Source organism: Ptychodera flava, chromosome 13 (genome assembly GCF_041260155.1).
Source record: "Ptychodera flava strain L36383 chromosome 13, AS_Pfla_20210202, whole genome shotgun sequence".
Classification (NCBI taxonomy): Eukaryota; Metazoa; Hemichordata; class Enteropneusta; family Ptychoderidae; genus Ptychodera; species Ptychodera flava.
Window position 1 is genome coordinate 24,300,740 of NC_091940.1, and position 19,899 is coordinate 24,320,638.

Sequence of the window (19,899 nt, forward strand, 5' to 3'; positions counted from 1 at the left end):
AAGATTTGAACTTTTGCTCAAACTTTCCTCAAGCAAACTTTCAACCATTCTCTTTCAAAAATCAAGAATAAAAATTAAGACGTAAGGGTCACCGTGCAAATTTTGGTACTAGAGAAATACTCAATATTTACCAATATTTGAAATTCAAAATGAGTGCCATCCCTGCGTTGTCTCTATCTGGGAAAATGGAAGTACCCCAATTTTCACAAAACTAAGCCGTTGGAAACTTTATTTTCTCCATAAATGAGCTGCCACACAAGTGGGTAGGTCAAAAGAAAATTGTAAAAGTGTGAGAGTCTGAGTATCTGTCCTCGAGGCCCATTCTGCCGTAGAGATGAGCATTATGATAAACTGTATACCAAATAACTGTGGTTTGCAGTTTGCCTTTGCAGCTTAGCTGATGAAGTTTTCAGACTTTGGATAGGTATGTCAACCTCTTCTCCCCAGCATAAATTTGATACAGGCATCACAAATTATGGTGCTGCTTGCTTTTATCTGTCGTATCTGTCAGCAGTGTTGAAGGTTTGATCGTTCAACCACATTTACAGCATGTTTCAAGGTACACAACAAAACAATGGAACTTTCAAATGGTACAGAAGCGGACTAAAAACATGCCCAGAGAGGCTTTGTCTCCAAAGTGTGTAATATTTTTCGGAAAGTTCTTGGCATTGGCAGGTTTTCATGCTCAGCCATGAAAGGGTTGGAAACGTTTCCGCCCATTGTTGGCAAGAGCAGAGTCTATTTTGGAACTTACATAAACACAGAAGCGGCTTCCAGCTTTGGAGAATGTGAACAATTCTCCGGCCAAAATATTTAGACGGAAAATGTTGACGCAGAAAGTGCTGAAAAATATGCTAGTAACAATTTTTCTCACTATGATAGTTATGTTGTATCGTGTTTAGCATCTGTATGTTCTTTGCCAGTTTTAGACTTGTGGAGGCGAGGGCTATTTCCATTGTGGGCATTGATGCCCCTGGCAACGGCCAATCCTGTGTGGAGGTGTGAGAACTCCCGGAATATCGCCACATTCCGAAATGTGAACTATTTCACCGGCTTTGTTTTTGTTGTCTGATAGCACAGCTGAGCTGCCGGAATATTTGCATTCCGTGTTTCATGGCATCGGAAAAACTTGGTATGTTCCGGTACCATTGTGGGGTTGTGTGTGCTGTGTACAAACAGTGTCTCATCTCCATGGTTTTATCTCACCTATGGTTTTGACACTCTGTCTTTCCTGTTAGTTTCACACCCTCTCTTTCCTGTGAGAGAAAAGCAAGATCATCAGCTGAGGATTCAAATGTTCTAACAATTCTAACATTACTCTCAATTGTTAAATTGTCGAAGGATAATAAAAATTTTTTACAAGAGTACGACCTCGGGATCTTCCCTCACAAAGTATGCACTCTAAATTAAAATGAAATTGGAAACACCTTTGTTTCTGCTGACGTGACTTTACTTCCATCAACACATTCAACCGTGGTAGTCGTGACATAATACAGCCATTTTTTCACATGTCAAAATAAGCAGAGGAATCTCAAGTGTTGGATGCCAAACTGTCACTTGAACCTTGCCTCTTCACTAAAAAAAGCTATCAACCATTTCTTTTTTTGTATATCTCTCTGTTTGTCTGATTGTTTTCAAAAATAGAAAAAAAAAGTCCCCCAGCGTTTCATTTTAGATGTAAATTATCAATGCCATAGCCCTTTTCTTCTTTTAAGTAAAGTTTTTTGCTAATAGCAAATTGCCAGAGGAAAGATATTTTTGGGATGTTAGCTTAAGTAACTGTCTGTCTGTTGTTAAAACTGGTCTGATGTTGTGAAAATATGAATTCAAAAGAAACTGTCTGTCGAGTTTACTACAAATAGACAGAGTAGACACATCTCGGTCCCTCAAGTAGGCCGTCATGTACATAAAGCAGACAGCCCAAAGAATCTTCTTTAGTCATACTGGAATGTTCCCAAAAAAATAAGAAAACAGAAGGGAAAAATAGAAGAAGAATTCGCATCTTTTATCTGGCCATTAAACGCCACTCCAGACAGTCAACACCCTGAGAGGGCGTTACTGTTTAAATAGTATCCCTTCGTCTGCAAACAGTTGACTAAAACAAGGGGGGATGGAAATGACCCTCGAATCTTTTGTGCAGGAAAAGGGACAAAACAGGTTGTATTTTCGGTGTTTGTTTCTGTGGTATTTTTCCCCCGTTCAAAATATACATAGTATCACAGACACTCGGAAATACCGGTAGGCTCAGGTTGACAATGGTCAAGTATTCTACATTGGAACGGGAGCACTTGTCTGTGTGTTTATATTGGTGGAAATGTTTGCCCACCGCTGTTTATAGTAGACATGCAAACATCCAACGCTACCAAGTAGCTACAATGCTGACGTGAAGTGTGTGTGTGAGTCATTTCTCCTTCCTTTCTTTCCCTGTTTTTGCTTTCAATTTCGCAGTTATGTAAGGTAGCGGAGAGAAGAATGCAGCTTGGTTTGTTTCCCCTCGCAACTCTGGCATTCTTTGCCCCTGTTTGAAATCATTGCATGTCTGTTGATTTATCGAATTCCTCCCCTAGAAATGCAAACTTTAATAAATAGGAATATAAAACGACCAAATGTATTTGAGGATGACAGATGAGCACACACACACACACACACATTCAATCCCCTCTCTACCAGTGACATACACATATTTCAGTTTATTCAAACTTAAGCAAAAAAAAAGCATAATCATCATGGACTCCACTGTCCAAAGGATGATGATAAAATTACTTAATAAGTAATCCACACATACAGACAGGCATACAGACAAGAAAACCTCAATCAATATAGGTAATACCACATTTCAATGAGATGGTCTGAGTGTTTTAACAAGATCTATTACTTACATTATATACCAGTAACACCAGTGAAAGTTTTCTGTGTTTCATTCAAAGCTAATCATGTAATCTTTTGTGTCATCTTTTGTCTTTGTACGCAGGATTTTCTTCTGGGAGACAGCAGCAAAGCACAGAAGCAGCTTGGATGGCAACTGAAGACAGATTTCAAGGTATTGTTTTGCACCACTGACTTGAGATAGCTGAATGTTGTTTATGCCTGGTTCATGCTATTTAGAATTTTGTAAATTAATGAATTGACCTTGCTACACTTTATACAACAGTTTTGAACTAATATGTATGTAAAATGTTCCTAAATTGAATGCAAAATGTACTTAAATTGTATGTAAAATAAATCTAATTTGTATGTAAAATGTTCTGAATTATAGTCTTAAAATTTGTATTTCCTATGGAATTTTGCATAAAATTTAGTTCAATAGTATGTAATATGCACTCCAATTGTGTATAATATGTATTTGTTTGTCAGATTGTTAAATCCATGTTCCCAGCATCTGTTTTTGGCTGATTGCTTTTTAAAATATACAAGTAATTTGACATAATCAGCTATTCCAATATATCACTACCCACTCAAATTTGTTTTACTTTGGAAAATATGCCCACTTGCATCAACCAAGCCTCATCACCACTTAGCTGTCCAGGGCTTTAACCCTCTGAGTGCTGTAATTTTTCCCACCAAAATTTTGAAGCAACATTTTACCAATTTTTATGAATTTTTCTTTATTTTTTTGAGAATTTTGGAGCAAATAGATATCACATTTCAATGGCTACAGATGTTTTGTCAAAACTGGCAAAAATCTGAAAAAAATTCAACTGGGGTATATTTTGTAAAGGTGACAAAAATTGACTTTGGCGCTCAAAGGGTTAAATCTTATTGTAGTTGAAATATCCACAGACGGCCATTGTACCAGAAATCATAGTGCTGTTCAAGAAAGCTTACTTTCATAATTCATTCATTATTGCAGAAATAAGGCTATGACATAGCTGTTTTCATGAATTTATGTACATTCCTCACCTTTAGTAGGTCTATTAACTTTTTGAATTTCATGAGTTAACTCTAACGCTTGGAAACTTAAAAAGACATTTCTTCAACGTCTGATCAATCCTAAAAGGCAGTTTTTCACCACTCCATCATTTTCACTGCATCATTGGATATCTCCAACTTGGAATGAAGTTATTAATTAAATTCAGTGTCCATTAAACTTCGTTCAAAAATAGTAACATGAATATAACAAAAACACAGACTAAAATACATTTATTTATACTAAGGATCTTGCAATTTATCTTTATTTTTCACATTTGTCCAATAATGTTTCACACACAAATCCCTCGTCTAACATTGTTTTGCTCAGTCATTCAAATATTAATAGATATTTCTGCAGGAAATATGTCAAGCAAACAAACTAACCTGTTGTTCACACTTTTTTTTTCTCCCTCTCTACAGGGTTTAGTCAAAGAGATGGTCCAATCCGATATTGATTTGATGAATGAAAACCCAAAAGCATAATTCAGGGTGCCTCTCTTCTTCCGTCCTTTGCCGCCGGAAAACACACATTTCTTCCCCTGCCATGCCTTCATAGGTTTCCTACCAAACATTGGTACTACACATCTATAGATCCAACTTTTAAAGGATTAATTTGTTATTGAGCCAAAGACTTAAAGATTTTTTATGAGGCGTTTTTGTTTCCAGAGTCAAAGTTGTATGTATGTTCTAAGTTATTTCTTTCTTTCACCTTCTTAACTTTTCTATTAAGTTATTCCAACATGATTTAACCTTTTGAACCCAGGTGGGCATTGTATGGTTCTAAGGGTTCAAAGGTTTAATGGTTGGATTTTACCTTCTGAACCCAGTTCCAAGGTAAATCCCAGCATGATGTCATAGGTCACAGGGTTAGGGGATGCTCAGAGTTCAAAGGTTTAATAATGATGGGATTTTACCCTCTGAACCCTGTTCAGGAGCAAATCCCAGCATGATGTCATAGGTCACAGGGTAAGGAGATGCTCAGAGTTCAAAGGTTTAATAATGATGGGATTTTTACCCTCTGAACCCTGTGCAGGAGTAAATCCCAGCATGATGTCATAGGTCATGGGGTTAGGGAATGTTCAGGGTTCAAAGGTTTAATAGTGGGATTTTACCCTCTGAAACCTGTTCAGAGGACACATATGCATGATGTCATAGTTCAGCTTGGGGTCAGAGTTCAAAAGCTTGATGAAAGAACTTGCACAACGGATCTGTAATTTTCTAAAGAGTTCTGTTTGTGCTCATTAAAGAAGTTATGCGACATGTAGTTTTGCAATTTTTTTAATGAAAAACTGTTTCATTTTCGAATACATTACCTACCACTGTGCAATAGAAATCAATGAAGATGCAAACAAAACCATGTCTTTTCATTGTAAATGATCAAAATTTGTGAATTTTCAGATACATGTAGACGTCAAATCTTCCTATAAGAATTGTAGAGGACAAAATACTGATTGAGAAATGTTCAAAAGCAAAGTTGTATGTAGAGGCAGAAAATCATGTCACATCAAAATGTGGAAACAAAGTGTAGTTGAGGCAAAATTCAGCGTTTTCAGAATCTGAATTGTGTGGGTTTTGAGCATTACATTTTGAGAGAATTACACGGCTGATAGGGCTGAGTGGTGAAGGATAACTTAGTAGTCGGATAATTTTCATATATCTCCACCAACAAGATGTAGGTGTGTATTTATGAGGGCCAGAATGTAATGAATAACACTTTGGGTGCCATTGTTGAAGACGTTTGTGGTCCATGTACACTCCAAACCCCAGGCCCAGAACTAGTGTTACGGTAATTCTTGCAATTATTTGTGGTCTCAGTGACTTCCTTAACCCTTTCACCCCCAGTTCCCTGTATACAGGTCCAACTTTACCATAGAAAACAATGGATTTGGGACAAACCATGGTGGTGAAAGGGTTAAAGCTGATAGATGATTGTGTCACTTCCAAGTCATTTCAGGCTATAAAAAAGGCATTTTAGTAACTAAGTTGAAAGTCGAAACATATCAACATTTATCACCAATCAACATGGATTGGGCTGTACTGCCATAACAGACAGCACTTTGGGAAAAAGGAGATTTCTGCAAAATATGATAAAATAAGCTACTTAAAGTCAAAATAGGTAACCAGTCATTAAAGAAAACCACCTGAAATAAATGCTTACAAAGATTTTACGTGTGCTTTTGGATAAAAATAATTGTAAGTGTTACACAAGATATTCGGATCACACAGCAAGAAAGCTACAGGCAGTTTCAAATTTCAAATGTTTAGCGTTTGTCTGTTTGTGTATTAATTACTCAGATTGGAATTCTTGAATTGCCCATTCAGGGTTAATGGAACTTTATTGCAATCAGTGCAAGATACTGGGCAGACTAGTATTAATTTATGCAAATTATATTAATGAGCATTGTTCTGGTATTGAAATTTTATGCTAATGATTCTTTATCAATGTGGAATATTCATGTGCCCCAAATCATGCATTGTATACTTTATTGTGGTTGATAGAAGAGGGATCTGCACAGTGTGTATGTCATATATTTTAGTTTATAGTGTTATCTTTCAATCTTTTCTAGAGGGAATAATTTAGTATCTCGAGATTGAGAGGGGGGGAAGTGAGTGTGATTGAAAAGAAGACAAAAGAGGGCGGATTGAAGTCTCTCTCAGTCTCTCTCATTGTCACTTATCTTCCCTCCCCCTCAGTCATAAGTGTAAATGGTGCTCTAAGATCATTCGTTCTTGTCATCGTATGGCAACATTGGTGAGATGCTATGTTTTTGTTGAAAATAACAATGTTTAGAATTTCAACACAGACCTTGTGGTGGTAGATCAGCGGAGCAAAACACGCTGACACCAATGTTCAATCTGCCGTGTTTATTTATTCAGACTGCCTGCCTCTGACATGCCAGAGAGCTGGGTTTTCTTGATAGCGGAAGAGAAATATAGACGTAAAATACGTACACAGACAGATACAGTGCTGAGTTTATAGCGTACAGGAGCACATTTTTTGACTGATCTTATCCTTTCTGTTTCTCTACCCTCATTTCTGGCGATTTGAGTCATCAGACAGTTGGTAACAATGGGAATGTCACATTTTACTTATGGGGGATGTGAATTCAATCGATGGGTGGCCTTCCTGTCTATACATTAATCCAGTATTTCTTACGAATTCCCCCTCCCCCCCCCCAAAGTGGATGTGATGAACCCCTCTCACCACCTTTTCTCAGTGCAGAGGTCCAACATCATCACTGCATACAATAGGACCGGACCAATACACTGAAGTAAAAGGGTTAAACATTCCAATCCTGACGTGAATGGCAGTGTCTGGGCATGCTAAAACCTGTTCTCCCCTCCCCCCCCCTCCAACTTGTGACATTGTCTGGTTGCCAACTGATGTCAGTTTAAGTCTGTGATGTCAGCTTGCTCCAAATAATGAAAATATAGAAGATTGTGCTATTTTAATTCAAGAGGGATACACACTCAGGTATGATGTACAATACTAGAGGACTAAATTGTCAGAATATCTATCTGACATGAAACGGAAATTCTATAATTATCAGATTTGTAGCAGTAGTTGTGTGTATGTTAGGGGGACAATAGCTGCAACCTCGGATTCATTTTTCATCAATTTTGTTCTACGGAGACAAAGTCGCAGTTTCTGTTCTTTCTAAAGGTGTGTTGGAAATCAAAGTGTTGGCCTAGCCAACTGAATGAATTGTCTACAATACACAGGGTTTACATTTGACAGATAAACTCCAGCCTGGTCTAAAATTCAGGTGTCAACAATGATATGGGACACTAAACACACGTAGGCTGTGTTGACGCCTTGTAGAGACAAATGAACGACAGATATTCATGATTTTGGGAGCACAACAAGAGAGTGTATTTTACATAGAAAACGGACGAAAAAAAAAAGTGAAAAATACCTGTCTCAGCTTAATGGAGCTAGAAGCAATAGTGACATACCACATACTTTTTTTAACCCTTTGAGCGCCAAAGTCAATTTTTGTCACCTTTGTAAAATATACTGCAGTTGATTTTTTTCAGATTTTTGCCAAAATTTTGATAAAATACCGTAGCCAACAAAACACAATGTCCATTTGGTCCAAAATTATCAAAACATTTACAGAAAATTCATAATAATTGGTAAAATATTGCACTGGAATTTTGGTGGGAAAAATTACAGCACTCAAAGGGTTAAACCAACACTTTGCAAGAAATGATTGTGTGCCAATGTCATTTGTCTAGAACCTATTTTGGTATAACAACAACAAAAAAACTCTGTTATGAGACACTTTGGACATACCAAAAACACTGGAGAGGTTCCAATGTTCCGTGCAAAGAAATAAAAAAACATGTATTGAAATCATCACTTTTATGTAGAAAACATCTATCCATGGATAGGTACTCAAAGATTTTCAAGGGTCACATGAAGCAGAATGACATCACTAACATGGTGTTACAGAGAACACATTTGGAAATAATTCAGGATAATTGGATCTTCATATTTTTCAAATTTCTCAAAAATGTTAGGTGCTCCATAGCTGAATGCTGCAATATTACAAATTACTCATAAAAATAAATGTATAACTCAAAAAGAAAAGCAGGTGAGCTTACATTTGCAGATTAAATGGACATTACTTCACCATCCAATTATCCCAAATTAGTTTAAATCATGTTAAAGATAAATAACAACAAAAAATTCATTTCAAACATACTGCCAAGTCTAGCATAACTACGTATTAATGCTTTGTCACTTCAATACTGTCTTGGGAACACAATATTAAAAGACAAAAGATTGCCACAGACAAAGGAATAAACAATACTGAGTACAGTGAGGAAAGTGTAATTGTCTTCCATCTCAATAAAAGAAAGTTGTGTCGCCTTTTTTCGATCATTTCATTTAACTCCTCATTCTTTTGTTCTATGTAAACTTAGATACATAGTTTTTGCTCTGATTTCTTGCAGGGTATCTTATCTTTTATTGACATGCCTTACCTTTATATTTATTTCTAGTGGTTGTATTTATTACTGATGTTGTTAAGTTGTTCGGTGCTCGTTTGAACCATAGTCACGTCGGTTTCTGCCGCTATGATGATGAGCACAGTAGTGTGAAATAGTTGAATGGTTGAAATTGATAACTTTTGTAAAACTTTTCTCTCGCATGTGTGGGTTTTTTTAAGGGGGTGAGGTGTTTATTTTGGAAAGGGGAGAAAGTTCGTGTTTTTTTGTGTATTCAGAATTCATTTGTGGTTGCCTAGGAACTAAAGCAACAAGTGTGATGCAATGGACCAAAATGGCAATAAAAAAATCTTGATAATGGGGGACATGCAACTCGTCTGTTTTATTGTTGTGTCTGGATGTGTGTGGTAATTTTAATGGTTGGTGTGAGCCACATCAACCCTTTGACATTTGCAGAGTACACCAGATAAGGTTTATTGCCCAGGGGAAGTGGAACCCCAAGCGAACAGCGCATGGGAACGGTTTAGGGGTCAAAGGTTAATAAAGATCTGTATGTTCCATTACACGTTTACAAGGAAGGAACAAGTCTGCGTGCTTCAATAGGCAAGGTCTCCGTGTAATATTTCAAAGTCGCCTGTAGTGTCGTCTCGTCACCATGGTTACAGCTGTTGCATCAGATGGCGAATGGCTAAAGTAGTCAAAATAGGGGGGAAACAGACACTGGTGATGTGTAAAGTTGTTCGTCAACTTGACACAAAATGTCAACGCTGGGAAGACTACTGCTGGAGAAAACGAGCCCAGAGTTTAGTATTCTATTAAAGTAGTACGTGGCTCGAAAATGAAAGACTAAACTTTTGCTCAAACTTTCCTCAAGGAATCTTTCAACTATACTCTTCCAAAATCAAGAATGAAGATCTGGGGTACCGTGCAAATTTTGGTACTAGAGAAACAAATTGCCCAAAATTTACCGATATTTGAAATTCAAAATGGCCGCTTTCCCTGTGTTAACTCTATGATGAAAAATACAATTTTCGAAAATCTAAGACTGAAAATTTGTCTCACACCAAGAGCTTTAAAATAAGCCCCCACGAGTGGTAGATCAGGAAAGAATTCTTGTAAAAGTTTGAGAGTCCGAATATCTGTCCCGGAGACACATTCTGCCTTAAACGGTCTCATTTCCGAAAGCCGTAGAAAATGATACTGTGGAAAAATCCGCGCTGAAATGGCTTTGCTATTTTGTATGCAATTGATGGGTATGGGAACTCATAGTCCTACTTGTTTGAGAGTAACCGACGTGTTTCTTCTCATCACCGTGCCTAAAGATAACTCTTTGCTCTATTGCTTGTTCAAATTTGTCGAGAGACTCGCGCTGTACTGCTCACAGCAGTGCGCCTCGTAGGAGCTCCCCATCCAGTACCGAGTTCGAGAAGCATGTCACCCCATTGGTGCGCCTTGTATCCTAGCAACGCGGCGACAGCAACGCGCTTGGTGACGGCTCTCAGCTGTCCCGCAACAGACCCAGAATTCCCTCATTTGAGAGGCACGGCCCGCAGTTCAAAATATACCCTGATTGTTTACGCCACCGGGTCGACCTCTTCGCGGTGTTTCTGTAAACGGCCACTTCCCGTCATATCTCGGGATAATCAAAATATTCAACAAATCATAAGAAAACGCTCAAAAACATCGCCCAGGAGATTAACAAGATGTCGAACGCGAGTCGATTGGGGTCGAAGTCTAACTGTTGACATACTGAAGTGGATTTCAAAATCTCAGCTATGTTTCCACTGTATAGATCCTGCGCCATCTCGGCGACGTTTCATCAACCAAACGCTACATTTTACGGATGCATCACTTACATCTTTCTGACTCTGCCTTGTCCTCTCGCCCCTCCATTTCGCGAGCTAGGCTGATATTAATAAAGTTATTTGAAAATTGTTATTCATGCTGGTCAATTTCACTAAAATATCGCCTGTCACGCCGATTTTCCTTAAGCGGCAGGTAATAAGTTAAATCCTGCCGGCTGGAGGGACGGGATGGAGTTAGGTGGGGCACAGTCGTGGTGGGGGGACCGTGGTTGGGGTAAGCAGGGACAGCCAACCAGGGCAATTTTAGACATTGTAACCATAGGCACTTTTTATATGCGAATATGCTATTCTGACGAATTATGCATAATATTATTAACATTTTGATGAGAATCCAACAGTCGTTCGTAACTGCCCTCCCGGTACATTTTAATTTCCGCCATCTCCCGGCTTCCCCACCATGTCAACAACAAACTCGCCTCTGCCGTCTCTTTGCTTTTCCCTAGCCCATCGGCAAACTCCTAAAAACAAGCAACTATACTCCCTGTTGGCCCTTCGGGTTTTATCCAAGTTGCTTTACTGAGTAATAGAATGAAATTTCCACGTCTGTCAATGAGGAAATGCTGCCCATCCGCCCACTGATACGCATAAATATTGTCCCGCCCGGAAAGAAATCGCCAACGAACAGCTTTGTTAGCTGGCCCTGGGTAAGGAAGTCTCCCGACCTCCTGAATCAAACGTACGACTCTCGTACAAAACTGTCTTTCGCCAACGAGACATTCCTACTGCAATATCAATTAATTAACTACATTGATGTCGCATATTTATTCATTTATTAAGAAAATTCATAAAAAACAATACATTTTAAAAATACAAATGGTGACAGACATGTCCTATTTTCAATCCAAATACCACGTGACTCTGCCCACTCGGTTAAAAGTTTCAATTATATGTTATGCATGTTGATTTCTGACAGTGCTTGACAAATGTATAGAAGTACACGTAACCTCTTCCAAACTTACAAATATTGTAGCTGGTATTAAGTCTGCGCGGTTTTCCCACTGCACCCCCGCGGAGAAACTTGTCGAAACGTTACAGCCTGACCCCAATTTCAATAGGGAAACTGATGCACCGTGTCTGTGTTCGCGCCATGTCACGCGTCGATCTACGAATGGTCGCAAAGCAATTAATTGGCGCGTGACACAGATGGATGGGTCGTTCATTGATAACCGCCAGAGATAAACGGTTTGGTGTGAAGAGGCTCGGGGCGTGTGTGGGCGGGCTATTGATCAAGTGATATGAAATTGATTAGCTTTCGCCACTCGTGGAAAAATCAACGTCTGAAACAGAAAAACCACAACCACTGCACCCTTGTAGAGTGTCGCGGAGCGAAAGTGCATTGCAGAGAGTATTAAAAATAGCAAAGCGCATGGACTCACCACCGCTATTATGCGATTATTCTCCTGAGTCCGGATTTTGCGTGGATTTCCTAATTTCATGAAACAGAGAAAAAGGTGTAATATTTGAGTTAGTTCTCACTTCGTATGGGAATATTGTTTACTGAATATTTTTTTTACGTCGACTCAACTGGCACACTAAAAATATGCTTCAACGTTAGAATAAAAGAGATGCGTTTTGGATATTGACAACTGTAGAAGCCGATTACGTGCAAAATGATCAACGGTGTCGTCGAAAATCGGAGAGAGTGTACAGTTGACTTTAATAAAACACGGCGCGTACATGTTACCCGATGCGTAATGTTGAAGTAAATATAACAAGAATAATCGGCTGATAAGTGATGGGGCAACCGTGAAAATTGCTGATGGCGAGAGATGCTTTGGTGTGTGGTTTATTTCTGATACTGATAAAGTCAATAAACACGGGCGCAACACGAAATCCCATGTATTGGATGCAATAGTTTTCCCGGGGGTGGACGATCTGCCTGTACTACGGGAAGGGGTCGCGGATGCTGTTTCCCATGGTAACGGGATGATGTTGCCCGATGTGGTGTGAAATTCAGCTCAACAGAGTCACGGACACGAAGTGACACCGACCGACATCACTCACCCGCCGTCAATCACGTGTCCGGCAGTGACGTGACATCCAGTGCTATCTTTCTGACACAAGAGCTTATTACTTGGGCGATATACATCACCCCGCCGGGCGATCAGTCATAAATCTCATTGCATGCAGTTTTCAGATCCCCGCCAAACAGAAGCTGAAAACGGCATTCTGTATGCTTGTCCCCGCTATACACTCTGCAGACCGCCAACAGCTAGATGGGTGGCCGAAATATCTGCAACGTCATTCAGCGGCGGTTTTTTAATGGGAAACACGGCCCAGCGATGCAAAAGGGTCGTAGCAGGGTCAGGTTGTATAGCTGGCTATTAGAGCTACCCCTTGCTATGTGTGAAATGCTGTGACTGCACGGTCCATCCTCCCGGATCGGAGTCAGTCTTTTATGTTTCCGCTGTAGGCCTTCGTTTTGTGGGTTTTCGTTCCCTTTTGCCGACCGCAGACAATCAATATTTTATGATCCGTTGCGTGAAGTTTCTTTCATAACTATTTGTGTAATTTTCACAGTTTGGCATGTTGGAGGACCCATTGCCGCCCCAGAGAACGCTCCAGAGGGACCGCTAGTAATCCACGCTCGATTGTAGATAGTCCTACACTGTGACGCGCGGTCGAAGGATGGACAGCTGAGCGTCCCTGGTGTCCGCTGGCAACAGTTTCCACAATTGATAACCCGTTCTATTGTCGTCAACAAAGTAGATGATTAGAAATAGTGGAGACTATATAATAAAAAAACAATTTCGCCTTTTTTAACCATAATTGCAGACTGTTTAGAACTATTAACAATAAACTTGTACAACATATATTTTAATCACTAAACAGCCTTTTTCCACTCTCTCGGTTTACAGACTCAAAATTAACTCGTTTTATATCATATATGCAAGTAGACTATGGGGACTCCTGTGAACGCCTGCGCCCTTAAAGGACAATTTATAAATGTTTTAATGGTAAGCTACGGTGCAATAGGTGACACGATAGAAAAACTTCCCACGGAATTAAAGTTTTGTTTAGGAAGATATCTTAAACGTCACGCCCATGTCAGAGTGACCTTTTCCACCACCACTTGGTCAATCCAAGGGGCCTTTATTTCATGAAAGAAGGTAATGTATAGAGCTAAACGTCTCGTATTCACTTTCCTTGAAAGTCATAACATGTGCTTTGGTACAGAGCAAGGGTTTAAACGAACTCTTACACAATGCAGCGATCTATAGAGAGTTTCTCAGTGTCAATCCTTTCATCTAACTTTTGATGATAATTGTACTTTTGTTTTAATAACCTTCTTTTTCAGACATAGAAAACATTCATACGTAGATACATAAACATACATACATACATTCATACATACATACATACATACATACATTCATACATACATTCATACATACATACATACATACATACATACATACATACATACATACATACATACATACATACATACATACATACAATGATGTATGTAATATTGCACAGGACATTTGAATTCAAATATATATATATATATATATATATATATATATATATATATATATATATATGTGTGTGTGTGTGTGTGTGTGTGTGTGTGTATGTATATGTATATATATGTATATATATATATATATATATATATATATATATATATATATATATCGAAACTAATGAGAAAAATCACACAACTACACATCTGAGTGTCTCTACACTAATGTGCAGTGTAGAGACACTCAGATGTAGTTGTGTGATTTTTCTCATTGGTTTCGTCTTTAAATTTCCACCCTACACAACACTTGGGAACCTGTCATATTACAAAAAACACGTTTATATATATATATATATATATATATATATATATATATATATATATATATATATATATATATATATATATATATCAACAAGTAGGCTTAACTGTGTTTGCCTCTGATAGAATATCCACTTGTCTAGCTATCTTTATGTCTGCTTCGCCAGCATGTACTCAATGAATGTTGACATCGTCAAAATGTACAGAAGTGTATATCAGTTGTTGTCTCTCTGTCCGCCTGCTGGCCACTGTGTGATCAGTTTCCTCCAAGACTTCAGCGCAAAGTCACTGGCCCCGGTAGCATCTAGCAGTTGCTGGTGTAAACAATGCGATATCCTATATTCCCCGCCAATGCCGTGACCGATCAGTGTGTGAAAGGCATGTGTGATTCTTATCAAAACGATGCCCGGCTCTGTGGTGGCAAGGGGATTGGCATACACGTCCGGGGACACCATGCATGGCATCTCACGCCAGCTTTGCAATTAATACTCACAACAACCGGCCAGCATGGCCGTTTTTAATGGCGCGATCATGTTGCCCCGAGCATGTCGAACAGTGGGGGACCCAAACGCCTTTTACCGGAGAAACTTGAATTTGATTCTCCTTGGTTTTAACACAAAGTGATCGAACTCTTATGTCGGACTTCAGGATGGGGGCCGGGACAGTTGCGATTTGGGGGGAATCTCTTTCATTGCATCTACCAAACGTACAACCCCCTGAATGTTATATGGTTGGCCCTGTAGAGTGAGATGTCTCACAGGTGGTAAGCCTCACTTTCAAATCATTCCGAGAAGACTGAACAGACTCCTTCGGTATCCCCAAGTGAATACATTAATGAGAGAGAGAGAGAGAGAGAGAGAGAGAGAGAGAGAGAGAGAGAGAGAGAGAGAGAGAGAGAGAGAGAGAGAGAGAGAGAGAGAGAGAGAGAGAGACACTCTGGCAAGAATGTCCGAAGTCATGGCGAGCAAAATCAAAAATATCCATACCCAAATTGAACGTCATTTGCATAAACGCAAAATAAAGGGATAAAAATATAGTGAAGATTTAATAAACCTGACACTTAACTATGACCAGTGCTCGGAAAGTCATTAAGTTAACGAGCAACTCATGTCAGAAAACAAATGTTTCAATTTTTAACAGCTTTTTTCAAAGGCAATCAAACAACAGATGTACGAATGTTTAGATAAGCAATTATCTTTTTTTCTGAATAGATAAACACTGCAATCAATATTTGGTCGTCTGCGTTGTCGGGAATTGTATGTACAGTCATTATTAGAACATGCGCCATCATGTCACGTGGTTTCCTATGGTTTGGATATACCCCTGTGGACGTCGAAGGAAATGCAACTTGCCGTCCGGCTTATCGTTCATCGCTGTCGTCACAGCACCGACCTTCTTTCTTTCCACAAGGCGAGACAGCCGGACGAGCGGAGCCCAGACACACAAGAAAAATACCGAATGTTGTTCCGTCTTGTTACTTAGAATCTCGGTAAACAGCTGAAGGTTGTTCTTGTAACGAAATCCACAAATAAAATTAACAAGAAGTTGACGAAACGCCGAGTGTCTGCGGTTCCTTGAGAATCTGTCAGTCTCAATTACTGTCGGTTTGAAGTTTGATTGGTGATGATAAAAAACGACATTCAGGCGAAATTACCCTTTTGTGAATAATTTACTTCACTCACTTGCAGAGTTGATCATGCCTTTCAAAGACCTTAACAAAGAGGACATTCGGCGATTTTTTTTTTCGACTGTGGGTTTTCTAACTTTGCTACACTATATCTTCATCCAGATGTGACATTTCTCAGAACTTTAAAAAAACAGTCCTGCATTATGCTCCTTCAAACATTGTCTCCGCCTAAAACGGAATCTTGAGGAAAAAAACACCAAAAATTTGAAGAATCCTACAAAGTTAGCAAGCTGGAAAATATAAACTATTTGTGGCGGTCGCAAATGCGCTAGGTGTGTACACATTAGTCCGTAAAGAATGTCCGCACAAGAATTGGGCGCGCAGAAGTGGTCAATGGCAGGCCAATTGTGGCATTCCATTACTCAGAATCTTGAACAGAGCCAAAAAAAATGAGCTAGATCGGTTAAAAGGTCCAGGGGGAATGGGCAGTAATTATGCTCTTTGGACTGAATTATACCTTAATTACATCAAAAGAATGCACGGGAATTACATCCAGTGACAGCTGCCAATTATCCCAGCGTAATCGTCAATGTTTGTTTATTGCATACCTGGGGACCGAAGAGTCGCTTTCCCCCCGCCCTTGTACCACAACAAGGGAGCCATTTCGAGCCGACCTTTGACACGACCTCTAACCCCAGACGCCCCCGGCGGTTCCCCGGCTGTCTGACAGCCCGCTCCGGCTCTGTGGTAGGGTTCGAGGCCCCTCCTGTCATCTTATAGCCGCGATAAGTGCTATCTTTAGTCTACTGCAAATAACTGTAGGCTAGTGAAGCATGTGTTCTGGATCGAGTTTTGGAGGACGGAAAATGCGCCAATCGTCGATGCCCGCAAGGTACCATTACCGAAAGCAAAAGATAATATAGGATAAGATCAAGAGATAAGACCTCTCTCGATTTGCTCTGACTTTTTTGTAGCGAGAAAGACGCCACCGTATTGAATTTTCCATTTGATTTCTTTAAATGTCGAAAGTCTAAAATGTGTCAGACGGCTAGCAAATGCACTAATTTCTAAAAGAACGTATGGTAGGGTTTTTTTGCAAATTCTTTTAGGAAATGGGCAAAAGTGTTTTTAATTGTATACGTTTTAGCGAGCTAATGGTTAATAGGGGTTGATGTATCGGTGTGTAAAGCGAGCGTAAATGCACGATATTATTGTTGGACGCTTTTGTAAGCGGATTGACGTCATCAATATTGTGTGCCTTGTTCTATGTTCTCACTCGACTAAAAAGAACTACTTGTCTGTGATAAATTGTAATTAGAAAAGACATATTACATCTCACCTATCTTTTAACGCGACGGCCGTGACAATCCACATATTGTGACGTTCCAGCGGTCTGTCTGACTTGTCGCTTTGTGCCCCTCATTGTTTGCTTGTTATTTCGAGGAGAACAGCCTTATTTCGCTCTAAAGTGGATTTGTTGTCGTTTTTTTTTCGCCATGTCACTGCAATGTAACGGTACTACGGGTCCCATTTTTATGCCCGTTTTGAGTGTGGAATATGCTGAACGGGGAAAAGCGAAAAACACCAATCACACTGCCGTGACCGCGCCGATGCACTTCCTCAAGAGTCCCCCCCCCACCTCCACCCTACCCTCTTAGAATGGTCTATCATTTGGATTTTGATTTCAAACCTAACAATTTAATATTAAATTTGAACGGGACAATAGCCGAGCCTTTAGATAAGGTATTCTCAGGATTTTTGCACGAAACAAGTAGACATCTAATTTTATTCCTAACCCTATGGCGCATGTTTAAATACAAAATGTAGAGTTGCCGATGTAATACATCGTTACTATGTTATTGTTGACAAATGAATTCTGATACGGACCAAAATTTTAGACATTACATATACAAAGGGTATGTCGACAATATGAACATGATTTTGGGAGTATCAAAACAAGAACCTGCATATTTTACTAAAACGAAACAAATATACCGGAAGACGCACTGCACCATTTCAGCTAATGGAGTCGATAATTCTTTTTATGGTATTAATTTCCATGACGATTTTTTGTTTGAGAAGCTGTACGTGCCGTCGCGCGATGTAACAGTTAGAACTTCAAGATGTTTTACGTCACGCTGTGATGGGAAAGCGTGGTGTTCCGTCTGGTCAGCGTGAGACGCGGTACCAGCATCAAGGCTGCATGAGAGATGCGACTTACTCTATCTGTCAGCTCGTCGCCTCTTCATCAATCTTCCTGAATAATTTGTGGAGGAAAAAAAGATAATTGAAAAATACCGTACATGAGTTTTTTGTCAGAAGTCAGTCTATCCTGGACCGCACACGGGGATTTTGCTCTACCCAAGCGAAGCCCGAGAAGAAAAAAAAAGTAAACACATCTTGATGCTTCTCGTGATGACGTGAGATCCGTCACGGCCATTAAAAGGTATCTCCTATTTAGACAAACAGAGGGAAAGTAATAACAACTGAAGTGGTATGAAATAATAAATACAGGAGGGCGCTCAATGTCGATCGGTTGCCGGGACCAAAACTGTTGCAAAAACCTTCCTTCACGGATGAGCAGAACGTGAGTATGCGGGCAACGAGGAGCGTTCTTTCCCTTTCAATTGTCAAGTATGCGGAAACCTAATAGCGCAATATTTAGCATGGCAAAAAAAGCGCCAAAAAAGCCAGGCAGCAATGCATGAACGGAAAAAAATACCGCTTAATATTCGTGAGAACAGCACCGAGTGTATTGGGTGCTTGGAGTTCGTCGGGGCAGCCATTCAATTGAAAGTAAACACTCCAAACGCTTTGTGTACCAAGCCTTCGTTTACTGTTTATTTGGCTTTCGCAACAAATTTGGATGTTACTATAAACTTTTTTTTTCTAATCAGATTATAGCCAGCCACAAAAGAAGCTGATTTACCCCGGCGTACCGAAGCACGGAGATAAGTATGAATGGCAGTTGGTTTCTCAGCGACAGGACAGAGGTGCCGGTGTCCGTTTGTGGAAGAAACGGTTTGAAACATTTGAAAACAGACGTGAAAAAATCGAAACCTACGTTACACGCGCCTCTATGAAATATTAATTTACACTTTTGTCCATTGTCTTTCATTACTTCGAATAAAATTCATGAATCACAGGGGGTAGAGAAAAAAACTAAAATTTGCAAACATTAGAAATAAAAATGGCCGCTACACCTCCTGGCACGTACTGATAACTCTGTTGGCGACATTCATAATTTCAATTTTTACAAAAATCAAGACTGTGAAAATTTCGTTCGCTCCACAGGCTTAAGGGTGAGTCCACACACATGCTGCAGGCCAATAAAATGTATTAAATAAATTTGATAGTCCCGGGGAGCATTCTCCTTAACGTTATCATATTCTGTAAATATCTCAGTACCAATGATGTATCATCAACGAAAAAGTCAGTCACGTCCAACTTGATGCCCCAACCCCCCCCCCTCCTCTCTGTCTCCTTCTCAGTCGCCATGTTCGTCAAAAATTCTACCTCCGTTCTGCCTGTATTCATTTTACCCGCATCCCGTTCCGTCTACACAAACAATTTTACGTGCAAAGTAAGCAGCTACTGCCACCCTGACGAAATCCGGGGAGGAGGGGGGGGATTTGAAGTGGAAGAAGGCATTCACGACTACATTTTAGCTTCCTTCATCCCCTCCCCCTCCCCAATTCCCTTGAAAGTCGCCGGAATGGTACCGGCTTGACGGCTGATCCACGCCCGTCAACTTC

The 19,899-nt window shown here is 39.7% G+C and overlaps 1 protein-coding gene across 2 annotated transcripts in view; it reads left to right on the plus strand.

Annotated features, from left to right (window-relative positions):
* Positions 1-9,224, plus strand: part of LOC139147892 (GDP-mannose 4,6 dehydratase-like) — an 83,981-nt gene extending 74,757 nt beyond the window's left edge. For both annotated transcript variants that reach the window (XM_070719111.1, XM_070719110.1), the window contains exons 11-12: positions 2,972-3,040; positions 4,330-9,224. In XM_070719111.1, the coding sequence (XP_070575212.1) occupies positions 2,972-3,040; positions 4,330-4,392 (132 nt within the window). In that variant the 3' untranslated portion in view covers positions 4,393-9,224. The remainder of the gene's footprint in view (positions 1-2,971; positions 3,041-4,329) is intronic.
* Positions 9,225-19,899: the final 10,675 nt, after the last annotated feature.